This window comes from Sinocyclocheilus anshuiensis, unplaced genomic scaffold (assembly GCF_001515605.1).
Source record: "Sinocyclocheilus anshuiensis isolate Anshui unplaced genomic scaffold, SAMN03320099.WGS_v1.1 scaffold486, whole genome shotgun sequence".
Lineage (NCBI taxonomy): Eukaryota > Metazoa > Chordata > Actinopteri > Cypriniformes > Cyprinidae > Sinocyclocheilus > Sinocyclocheilus anshuiensis.
In genome coordinates, this window is record NW_015544142.1 from 271,242 (window position 1) to 284,093 (window position 12,852).

The 12,852-nt window shown below is 36.2% G+C and overlaps 1 protein-coding gene across 1 annotated transcript in view; it reads left to right on the forward strand.

Annotated features, from left to right (window-relative positions):
* The window catches only part of LOC107695036 (echinoderm microtubule-associated protein-like 4), a 58,550-nt gene that overhangs the window by 23,669 nt on the left and 22,029 nt on the right, over nucleotides 1-12,852 (forward strand). The window contains exons 4-5 of the mRNA XM_016494816.1: nucleotides 4,188-4,320; nucleotides 9,934-10,074. Of these exons, the coding sequence (XP_016350302.1) occupies nucleotides 4,188-4,320; nucleotides 9,934-10,074 (274 nt within the window). The remainder of the gene's footprint in view (nucleotides 1-4,187; nucleotides 4,321-9,933; nucleotides 10,075-12,852) is intronic.

Here is a 12,852-nt window from a genome sequence, read left to right on the forward strand (position 1 = left end):
CCACTGTATATATATATATATATATATATATATATATATATTTCTCTTAAGCAGTTCCAATCTAATCCTACAGTCAAAATATTTTATACACTACTGTTCAAAAGTTTGGGATCAGAAAGATTTCTTGAAGAAATTAATATTAATATGTATTCAGCAAGGGTGCAATACATGACATCATAAATGACATTACAAAAAGACATTTGTAATCTGCACAACTGTATTTAACATTGATAATAAGAAATGTGATAATAAGATAATGTGACATTGAACAGTGGAGTAATGGTGCTGAAAATTCAGCTCTGCCATCAGAGGAATAAATGACATTTATTCAGAATATATTAAAATTAATAAGTTATTTTAATGTGTAGTAATATGTTACAATATTGCTCAAATGAATGAATCGTTTAAGAAATGTATTAAAGAACATTACAAATCTTTAGAGCAATAGTGTATAAATTAGGAGTTTATTTACATTTAATGTTATTGTTATTAATACCAGTAAATTTATAATTTAAAATGAATTTATTTACTTTCAAATGTGCATTTCTGTGGGGGAAAAAATATGCATTTTTGAGTACTTGCACTTACATTTTTTTTTGTTTCTGTTCATTCATTTTCATTATAAATTGTGTCATATGATGGTTGTTAGTTCTCATTTTTCACATTCTCAGTCCCTGAATGAAGCACATTTTCTTTCCACTGCCCATATTTACTCACTGCGCCCATTATGACCCATTTTTCTCACTTTTACTCCTCCGTTTCTCTTTCTTTCTCACCATGCTGACTCACTGCTCCTATCACACTCAATCCCCCTATCTATTCCCCCTCAGTTCCCATAATCCCCCACACACTAGTATCTTTCCCCAAACTCTCAGTCTTTCCACTCAAGTCCTCTCCCAAACCTCAGTGTATCCTTAACCAGCTGCTCTCTGGACAATATCTGTGAAAGGGCTGAATTCACTAAGGAACAGAGAAGCGCTGGTTCCTTCACAAACCACTTTTCCCAGTTACAGATGAATGCTATACTTTGATTTATTGTTTTTGCGATTTTTCTGATCACTTATTTGGTTTATCGTGAAATAAATTTGAATCGATTTCCGCACGCTGTCTGGTTCAGTAAGGCAGGCTGTTATCGAGATGTTTTTAATGCTAGTAAGAGTGTCTTCTATCATATGAAGTGCCCTGAATGTGATTAAGAGTGACTATATACGTAAATCCAGCAAACTATCCTGTATTTTGAGCATGAAAGTGATGGAGAATACCAGTGGTTTTGGAGACGAACGGCTAGTGACAGGCTTCTGATGGAAGGCAGATAATTCCTTGGTTTCCTGTTGGAGTGAGGTCACATGAGGACTTCCTGTGCGGCTGTGCTGACTAGACACACACACACACACATACACATACCCACCCATACAGAACCGTACACAGGAAAAGATAATCTTATGCTTGAATGCTCAATCTCTGTCCATGAAAGCCAACTCCCTAAACACACACATTAAATATTTCTTTGACCCAAAGAGCATGGTCTGTTGTGACGGCAGTGGGAGCTTCCAGTAAAGTCACCTATTACTGAGACACGAGTCTGAAAGATTAAGTTTCCTTAATTATAACAGTATGATGTCAAAAATAAAAGACCGTGTAGTTTGTTTGACATTAACTGTTAAACATGGAAAAACACAGAATTCCTTTATGACTGCCCAACGTCCACAGAATCACAGTGTCTGTAATTCGAAAAGTTTGACCCTTCTCCTACCCCATGCATGTTTGTTTATTACATATTTTGCCTAATTTTCAGCTAGCAGTAATGGGGCAAGAATGTAATATGACTTTGTCAGAATATCATTTTAAATTTTTTTTTTTTGTGCATTTTGCTAGAGTTCTGTTCCTAAGAGCCTGAAAGTGCATTTTTCCTTTTTTGTGCATAATCCTGGGACTTGGTATAATAATAATAATAATATATTTGTATATTAGTAGTATATTATTTGTAATTACTACTACCACTACTATTAAAAATAATTAGCAACAACACAAACATCATTAATAATACAAATCAAAAACTATTAATACTGTATTTGTATATTCGTAATATATATATATTATTTGTAATTATTAGTATTATTCATTATATTAAACATTATTAACATTTAATAATAATTAACTAACCCTAACCTTAAAACCAACAACAACAACAACAATAATAATAATAATAATGCAATGTAGGTCATGTTAGACAAAAGTGTCTTCCAAATGCATAAATCAACATTATTATTATTATTATTATTATTTACTATAAATTGTAATATTAATATTAATTAATATTAGGTAGTTTATCTGTGGTATTTTTTAATATGTTTTTATCTTGTCTTTATTGTTAGTTAGTTAGCACATGTTGAATACAAAAGCTGAAATGACAATCAGTTGTTCTAAGGTTTTTATATTAATTTTTTTCCTTCAATTGGCAAAACAATACAGTCCATTTGCAAACATACTGGTAGTTCTAATAATTGCTGAATCAGTTGATCATCAAAATAATTGTTCATTGTAGGCAGCCGTAGCAATAAAGACTGTGTATGGTGTTTAGATGCATTTCACAGAATTTTGCAGATTGTCCCATGAAATCAGCATAGAAAATATACAAAAACTTGCAGATTCTGTGTGGAGCTGGAACGATTTTTATTTTAAAACAAACCAAGAGAACTAGATCATTAATATCTTGTTAAATTTGTTGATGCATTAAATATTTCTAAACATTCCAAAAAAAAAAACATGCCTTGATTTTATCTGGAACACTGTAGAGAAAAGAAGTGGTTGAAGTTTTTTTCAAACGCACGCACACATCACATCTCTCAACAGTCTGATGAGTTCAGCCACACACTGTGTGTTTTTGTTGTGGGCTAATGGAGCGTGAAACGGAGCCATGTGGTACTGACACTGCATCGCCGCCTCCTAAGATAATATACACACGTACGCGTGCCCTGGAGAGAAACGGTTAATCGAATCCACCACGCAAGGACTGCAGGGTGCCGTAACACAATAGCTACACAGGCATCAGTCTCTCTCACAAAGCTAAGGGGTCAAAGTGAAGCGACCGGTGAGCAGCCAAGAACCTAAATCAGACATTTCCACATGCAGGCCATTCAGAGAGAGTTTTAAATAGCATGGCTGATGCAAACCATTGCAATCATGGCACCGACGTTTAGCGTGAGAATCCCAAGCTCAAATGGACACCTCAGTGTGTTCTGTAGTGTTTCAGGACAACCACAAGAAGGCCAAATGCTAGTTTAACACAAGTCTGTGTGTCTCAGCTAGGATCCAGACATCTGAGACTGCTTCTGTTGTTTATTCTTTTTCTTTCTAATTTAATTAGTTTTTGCATTGCAATGTATAATATACACTAGAATAATGTATTCAAAACCAGGTTAAAATGGAAAATAAATGACAGATTTTCATTCTGGTCTTGTCTTTTGGAGCCCACTATATGTTAAGAATACAGATCAGAACATTATATATACATAATATTGTCTATACAAATTACTTCAAAATCAAATGTAAAAAAAAAAAATAATTTATTCCTGTGAGTCAAAGTTGAATTTTCAGCATCATTACTCCAGTCTTCAGTGTCACATGATCCTTCAGAAATGTTTATAATATGCTGATTTGCTGCTCAAGAAAAAAATTCTTATGATCATCAGTGTAGAAAATGCTTGATGTTGCTATGGTGTCTTTTATTTCATGTTATTTGAAATATTCTGCATACGGTGGGACCAAGTTTTGAACACTTAAGCCACACTTATTACAATTTACAGTATGAATGTCATTGCATCTTTTTATGTCAGTGGTACTGTAATTTAGATGGACTAGTATATCAGGTGACTAATCCAGTTAGCATGTCTGGATTGCTGCCCTATTTAAGTCAGACACGATCCTCCCAGTCTATCCTGTCTATCTCTATTTCCTGACTGTTGAGCATGTTTAATTTGATGATTTCCAAGCATGCAAAAGTCATAGAAATCAATAGAATCTTAAGTCACGGAAGCGTTATATATCCAATTGGAAAATTAAAAGTGAAAGGGTGTGGCAATCCTAATAGAAGGTCTGTGCAGTAAATTTGTTGCAATGCTGAGATTTCAGTCATTGTTTTGAGGTATAAGATGGACTAAAACCAATGTGTGACGTGTCTCCTGCAGGTCAGACCCCGCTGCGTGAGGCCTATTCAATGTCCTGTATTGCCAATGGCAGTTCCAGTGTCCGCAAATCTCACAGAGATAGTTCCACAGTGTCCATAGCAAGGAAAGGGACACTCTCCTCTGCCGCTAAGAGGTAATGTGTGCACACACACACTGGTTTCTATTTTTTGTAGGGACATTCCATAGATGTAATGTTTTTTATACTGTACTGTACCTTCACTTAACCCTACCCCTCACACAAAACTACAAGCGTTTTTAGAATTTAAAAAAACTTAATTCTGTATGATTTATGAGCTTGTTTCTAAAAATGTCCCTATTTATGACCTAAAAAATGTCCCTACAAGGTCAAAATTCACTAGTATTGCTATACTTGTGGGGACATTTGGTCCTCAAAATGTAGGGAATACCAGGTACACACACACACACACACACACACAACTGAAATATGCAAATGATCTCAGCCGCCTCTACACATTTTGGATGTCTCCCTTCTCTGACCCATTTCAGCTCTCCGCTAATGATTTGAAGCAGGTGTGTTAGATTAGGGAGATAATCACAATAAGTTGTAGTGGCAAACCTCCATGACTGACACTTTTAAAATGTACAGTCGTCTGGAAAAATGCTTCCAAAAAACGAATCTTTCGCTGACATATTCAAATGTTGGTCCAATCAGATGTTCTCTGTTTAATGTGTGATGTTCTTTCATCCTGAAGAAATATATTAATCTGAAAGTCTGTGAGTGTTTCACCTCAGTGTTGAGATGCTCAGCTCTCCTCATCTTTTCATGTGTATCAGATCTTCCTCTGTTGACTTGCATGTTGTTTTTGCAGTGGTGGCGAGCGTAAAAAAGACAAGCCTCCGATGGAGGGGATCAAGGAGAAAGAAGAGCCTCCACAAGCTAACGATAAAACCCCCTCAGCACCCAGCACCCCTCAGGCACCATCCCCTTCCAGCAACCCCCCCCTGTGTGTCTCAGCTAGGATCCAGACATCTGAGACTGCTTCTGTTGTTTATTCTTTTTCTTTCTAATTTAATTAGTTTTTGCATTGCAATGTATAATATACACTAGAATAATGTATTCAAAACCAGGTTAAAATGGAAAATAAATGACAGATTTTCATTCTGGTCTTGTCTTTTGGAGCCCACTATATGTTAAGAATACAGATCAGAACATTATATATACATAATATTGTCTATACAAATTACTTCAAAATCAAATGTAAAAAAAAAAAATAATTTATTCCTGTGAGTCAAAGTTGAATTTTCAGCATCATTACTCCAGTCTTCAGTGTCACATGATCCTTCAGAAATGTTTATAATATGCTGATTTGCTGCTCAAGAAAAAAATTCTTATGATCATCAGTGTAGAAAATGCTTGATGTTGCTATGGTGTCTTTTATTTCATGTTATTTGAAATATTCTGCATACGGTGGGACCAAGTTTTGAACACTTAAGCCACACTTATTACAATTTACAGTATGAATGTCATTGCATCTTTTTATGTCAGTGGTACTGTAATTTAGATGGACTAGTATATCAGGTGACTAATCCAGTTAGCATGTCTGGATTGCTGCCCTATTTAAGTCAGACACGATCCTCCCAGTCTATCCTGTCTATCTCTATTTCCTGACTGTTGAGCATGTTTAATTTGATGATTTCCAAGCATGCAAAAGTCATAGAAATCAATAGAATCTTAAGTCACGGAAGCGTCTGGAAATTTCTTTAGTTCATTTAAATCTTTTATTGAATATTTAAATATAATATTTAAATATTTTATATTTAGAATCTTATATAGTTATGTTCAGCATTAAAATATTCATACTTTTTTATGAATATTCATAAAATATTCTGCATGAATTTGGTAACATTTTTACAAAAAGGTCCCATTTATAGGGAAGCGCATTTCTGCCATGGAATTAAATAAATAAAATCTGACTTTTTCCCTCTGAATGCTGAGTCTTTTTTTTTATTTTATTTGTTTGCTTTGTTTCTGCCATGAAATAAAAAAAGGTATTTGCAACATTTTATCTCACAATCCTGGATTTTCTTCTCACAAATGCGAGTTTTTATCTCACAGTTCTGAGAAAAAGTTGCAGTTAAAAAGTTGCAATTACCTTTTTATTTATTTATTTTTATTTTTTTATCCTGTGGCAGAAACAAGCCATATATTTAACATGAGTTAATGCATTACCTAACATGAACTAACAAAGAACGATATGTTTTACAGTATTTATAAATCTTAATGTTATTTAATAAAAATGCAGTTGTTCATTGTTTGTTCATGTTAGTTAACAGTGCATTAACTAATGTTATCTAAGGAAACCTTATTGTAAAGTGCTATTATTAATATAAAAAAGACCATTCATATATATATATATATACCAACAGCCATGCAATTTCTGGCAGTGTTCAAGCAGCGTTTGGCAATCTGCTTTGCAGCGCTTTCGCAACCTATTGACATAAAGCCAAGGGGCAGGGCTGACATGCTTCCTCAATCAATATCAAGATCAATAGAGCACAGCAGTTTTTATTCACAACAGTCCACTTTTTATCTGCCTTGGTTCCGGAAGTATTTTTCCCATTCATTTTCTCCATAGGGATTTAGAAAAATTATTAACTAAATGTCTTGGACCAAACCAACCAAATCCAAGATGAGTCACAACATTAAAACATTTCATTTGAAGAAGGAAAATACAGTTCTTTAAAGTAAATGTAATACTCATCCCATAAAGCATTGGAAATGTTGTTATTAGATCAAAAACAAAGGTACATTACAAAGTAATTAATAAAATGATTCACTTCTTCTCATTGATAAGTTTGATAAAGTATAAAAACAATATAAAGGTATAAAAACAATATAAAATATATAAATGTATTTTTAAATAGAAACAATATCGTTAAAAATTTGGGGATCAGTATTAAAATTTGTTATTAAGAATAATTATTATTATTTAATGTATTTTTAAAAAGGTATCTTATGCTTATATATATATATATATATATAATTTTAAATTTTATATATATATATATATATATATATATATATATATAGGAAAAGTTTTGTTGTTGTTGGTAAAAGTATTTTAACTTTTTACTTCCATCATTTACTTTTGATCAATTTAATACATCCTGAATAAAAATGTTTATTCTTTTTCTTTTTTTTTTATCTTACGCACAACTTTCATCAATACGCATTATAAAAACCTAATTTCCAGGCTCTTAAATTAATTTTATCTGAACAAATTATTGCTTTCTCATCATTTATCATTGCTTGTCCCTCATTCTATGCTAAATGTCCTGCTAGCATCAGGCTGACAGTATAGGTCAGAATGTGTTATGCTCTGGATCACTCTGAGCAGTCCACCCAGAAGTGGAAAGTAATGGAAAGCAGATGTGATGTCCTCTCAGTGCTCAAACCCTTGGTTCTTGCTTAATAATCCGCAGAGTAATCAGGCTAACACATTAGACCAGCCATGCTTCAACACCATTAGCAAACCTTCTAGTCTGTACTTAATAACCCAAGAGCCCGCCTGCTGAGTTATTCATATTGACTCGGCAAGCTGTCCCATCCAATTAGCTAAAGAGAAGTGGAAAACCAATTAGCTGTCTCCGTAATGTCATTTCACGGCCCGATCCATGCTTGTTAGACGATGCAGCAAGAAGATTATTAGCCTGGATTTTGCCACAGTCACATTACTTAAAAAAGCCTCTGCAATCAATGAGTATTCCACTCACACTAGCAAAGAATTAAGCTTTCTTATAGATAATTAGCATCAGCGATGCTAAATTTGTGATTGTTGTGGTTAGCACAATGTGTTCTAGAAATCTTGCAGAGATTGCACGGATGGCAATATAGTGATGGTTATGTGATGTCTTTATTTTCTTGGAAAAGAAGAACTCTTAGGGAAAAAAAAAAAAAAAAACGCAGTAAATGCAGGATGGATAAATTTTACGTGGTGTTTTTTGCTTATAAGACGACAAACTAGCATAGATGTTAATGCTGGTCTAGGTTTCTGCTAGTAATGCAGTTAACCAGCAAAACTCAACTGGTGTAGCTAGTAGACCAAATAAGATAGTACCATGGTATTACATGGTCATTTTTGGATAGATGGTATTTTACAATACAGTCATGTGGAGCACTCAGACAACTTTTATCACACATATACTAGGGATCGACATCGTTAGACCTGTATACCTCACAGGTGGCCCTATATGTAGAACTCAAGCCAGTTTTTCACATGTGGAAGTGTGTCCGCTCTGCCCTGGAGTACTATCCATTCACTTCCCTTCCCTCCTCTTTTACTCCCATGTTTGGTGAGGTTGGAGGTACTTTGCTACAGCTCTGACCTGTTTAATGGCCTTAAGCCCAAAGTATACTTCAGTTTCAACTTGAACTCTTAGCATATGCGTACAGCCGAATGCACAGCCTTTCAAAGTATACACCGTTTAAACACAGACGTTCGACACTTGCACTCTAGAAAGTTTCATCCTTGTCCAGTGTCTGCGCTATTTCTCTGTAGAAGTTATGACTGATAAAAATGTCTTCGTACTCGTTTAAATTAGAATTGTGAGTATCTCTTAACTCCCTCACACAAGCGCTTGTAACATGGATGTCTATTGTTGGTGCACTCTTGACAAGTTTGTTGTTGTGCCGTCTCCTCAGTTTCATTTTCAACTGTGAAACAACGTCCGAACCAACTTGTGGGCAAATTAATTTGTGCGAAACTTCAAGGTGCATTCAAGGAGCGAGTACATGTGTAGAGAATTATATCTAAAAACCGAAGTATACTTTTGGCTTTAATGTTTGTGTGTACATCTGTGAGTTTCTGGATCACTTCTACCAAATTTTTTCCCCATGCTCCCCTGCCTTGACCTTCATATTCTCCGCTAAGGTTGAGAGATATGGTGTAAATGGCTATAAGTTTAGGGCTGGTGACCAGAAGTTTGTTGGTTCAAGCCCCAAGATGAGCCATCGTTAATTATTATTATTATTTTTTGGCCTTAATTTGCTTAAAGTTCAGAATCTCCCAGCATTTTTGTTGCACCTCCCACTTTTCTGTCAAAATGAGCTTCTGGTTCAGCTCCCATAGTGAATAAATTGGACATTGGGTTGGTGAGTATTAGTGTAGAAGCTTTGGTCCAGAAAACAAGTTTGTTTTTACACTCTTAACATTTTCTTCTTGCAAACAGCTTCGCGTGAGGATAACACTCCTCTGTTTTCCCTTTCTAAAACTCTGATGTGTTTCCTTCTCTACCTTCCTTTAGCTATGCTGTGAGGCGTCTTTTTCCCGAACAATCTCATGCAATTTACCACTGGACTAGGTTACAAGTTTTTCAGCTCCCCTGTGTGTACTAACCATCGAGCGAATTGTGCTTTGGCATATGCATGATCTTTTACCTGAGGGATTCATCTTTGACTTTCAAGGGGCGTTGCTTATTTTCTGGCTTCCAGTTTGAAATTAACCAAAGAAGACTAGTGGTTATTTGAGTTTGGAGGACCTGGATAGAGTTAGCATCTAGACTTTGCACTCCATCCTAAGTAAAATTGTCTGAATGAACATGTGACCCATTTTGGTGGGTCTATATAGATCTATTTAAATTTAATGGATTGTTCTCCTCCAAGCTTATAATATCGCTCCTCTAAATTTTTAACTTCTCCCCTGGACTCGTCTTTCAGCTTCTCTGCTATCGCTTTCTTTTCCAGCGAAACCCTTACATGCTTTTCCTGTGTATTTTGCGTCTGCAGCAGGGGTAGCAGTGCGAAGCGTGGAGGAATGGAGCGTTCTCAGAGTACCACGTGGGACAGCGGAGAGGAGAACAGGAATAAGCTGGTGAAAGCTGCCTCCACCTCCAAACTGCTGTCCAAAGTGGTGAAGAATGCAGAGAAGTAAGTGTTAGGTTCCTTCCGTCCCCTTTGCCCTACTAAGACTCGCGCTGTAGATTTGAGTCCTCATACAAGTCATCCAACTGAGGTAGTAGAGGCACAAAAAAATCTGATTTTCAAGTGTTTTTGAAACAATGCTTCAGGCTTTTTTAAAGTGCCCCTATTATGCCATTTTTACGGTTCCTAATATTGTTTTGGGAGTCTCCTACAAGAGGATTACATGCATGCAAGGTCAAAAAACGCTTTAGTTTTCTCAAAATATGCATTTAATATCACCTCAATTTCTAGCGATTCTCAAACGATTCGTTCGAAGCAGTTCAAAGATTCAGTCTCTCTAAACCCCTCCTTTCCGTGAGCCTGCTCTGCTCTGATTGGTCAGATGGCCTAGTCTGTTGTGATTGGTCTACGGCGTACAGCGCATGTTGGAAACGATACACCTATTTCAATAGTTCTGTATTTTGAACACTCTATAGAAAATATAAACATCTATTATTTATCATACAGGTTGTGATTCAGTGGAGAAGCTGGTCCAAATAAACAGGATACTGATCCATCTTTCAACAGCAAGCATTTTGTGAATCCCGCATTATTGAACTCCCCGAGATTAGAGAAGCAGTCGTCAGTAGAATGATGTGTTTGTGGTTGGGGTCAAGTTGTTCGCGGCCGGCGAACGTAGAACATAGGCGCGCATTATGCAAATGTGGGATTCGAATTACTAATGACTTGTTTCAGCTGTTCAGCGTTGATTCTTTATGTTGGGAGACAATAACTTTATTTATCGTGCACTTTCAGCTTTACAACGTTGCAGATCGTTTACATTCACATACAGCTACATTACACACTGCATGAAAGGCAATATTGGAAATGGCATAATAGGGGCACTTTTTCACTTTTTTTTTCTTGTCTTTGAAAAATTCAAACAACAAAATTAATTCAATTTCAACATATAACATGCAAAAAAAGTCCACAGATGCCATCCTGGCCTAGCCATGAGTTATTACAAATAATCTAATTTATTTATGGCACTTGCTGATTTTGTAAACCTGTATGACTTTCTTTTTTTCCTCAAATCTGAAAATGAAAAATGATGAATAACGAAAGGGGATTGTGCGCTATATATTCCAAGTCTTCCGACAATAATGTCTGAAATTTGTGTGGTCATTCACTTAAAATATCCCTCTCGCCATAACACAAAACTTATGATATGGTGCATTCGTGGTGCTTTTATGTGATTTTGGTTACACTTCACAATAAAGTTACATGTATTAACATCAGTTAACTGCATTAGTTAACATGAACTAACAATAAAATATACTTCTAAACCATTTATTATTCTTAATGTTTATTTCAGCATTTACTAATAAATTATCAAAATCAAAAGTTGTATATGTAAACATTATTTCATGGACTAACGAGATAACAATGATTAATGAATAAATTAATGATAAAAATGATTAATTGTATTTTAATTAACTATCGTTAACAAAGCTTAATAAATACTGCAACAAAGGTATTGTTTGTATATATATATATACAGTGGGTACGGAAAGTATTCAGACCCCCTTAAATTTTTCACTCTTTGTTATATTGCAGCCATTTGCTAAAATCATTTAAGTTATTTTTTTTTCCTCATTAATGTACACACAGCACCCCATATTGACAGAAAAACACAGAATCGTTGACATTTTTGCAGATTTATTAAAAAAGAAAAACTGAAATATCACATGGTCCTAAGTATTCAGACCCTTTGCTCAGTATTTAGTAGAAGCACCCTTTTGATCTAATACAGCCATGAGTCTTTTTGGGAAAGATGCAACAAGTTTTTCACACCTGGATTTGGGGATCCTCTGCCATTCCTCCTTGCAGATCCTCTCCAGTTCTGTCAGGTTGGATGGTAAACGTTGGTGGACAGCCATTTTTAGGTCTCTCCAGAGATGCTCAATTGGGTTTAAGTCAGGGCTCTGGCTGGGCCATTCAAGAACAGTCACAGAGTTGTTGTGAAGCCACTCCTTCGTTATTTTAGCTGTGTGCTTAGGGACATTGTCTTATTGGAAGGTAAACCTTCGGCCCAGTCTGAGGTCCTGAACACTCTGGAGAAGGTTTTCGTCCAGGATATCCCTGTACTAGGCCGCATTCATCTTTCCCTCGATTGCAACCAGTCGGCCTGTCCCTGCAGCTGAAAAACACCCCCACAGCATGATGCTGCCACCACCATGCTTCACTGTTGGGACTGTATTGGACAGGCGATGAGCAGTGCCTGGTTTTCTCCACACATACCGCTTAGAATTAACGCCAAAAAGTTCTATCTTGGTCTCATCAAACCAGAGAATCTTATTTCTCACCATCTTGGAGTCCTTCACGTGTTTTTTAGGAAACTCCATGCGGGCTTTCATGTGTCTCGCACTGAGGAGAGGCTTCCGTCGGGCCACTCTGCCATAAAGCCCCGACTGGTGGAGGGCTGAAGTGATGGTTGACTTTCTACAACTTTCTCCCAGCTCCCGACTGCATCTCTGGAGCTCAGCCAAAGTGATCTTTGGGTTCTTCTTTACCCTCTCTCACCAAGGCTCTTCTCCCACGATAGCTCAGTTTGGCCGGACGGCCAACTCTAGGAAGGGTTCTGGTCGTCCCAAACATCTTCCATTTAAGGATTATGGAGGCCACTGTGCTCTCAGGAACCTTAAGTGCAGCAGAATTTTTTTTGTAACCTTGGCCAGATCTGTGCCTTGCCACAATTCTGTCTCTGAGCTCTTCAGGCAGTTCCTTTGACCTCATGATTCTCAT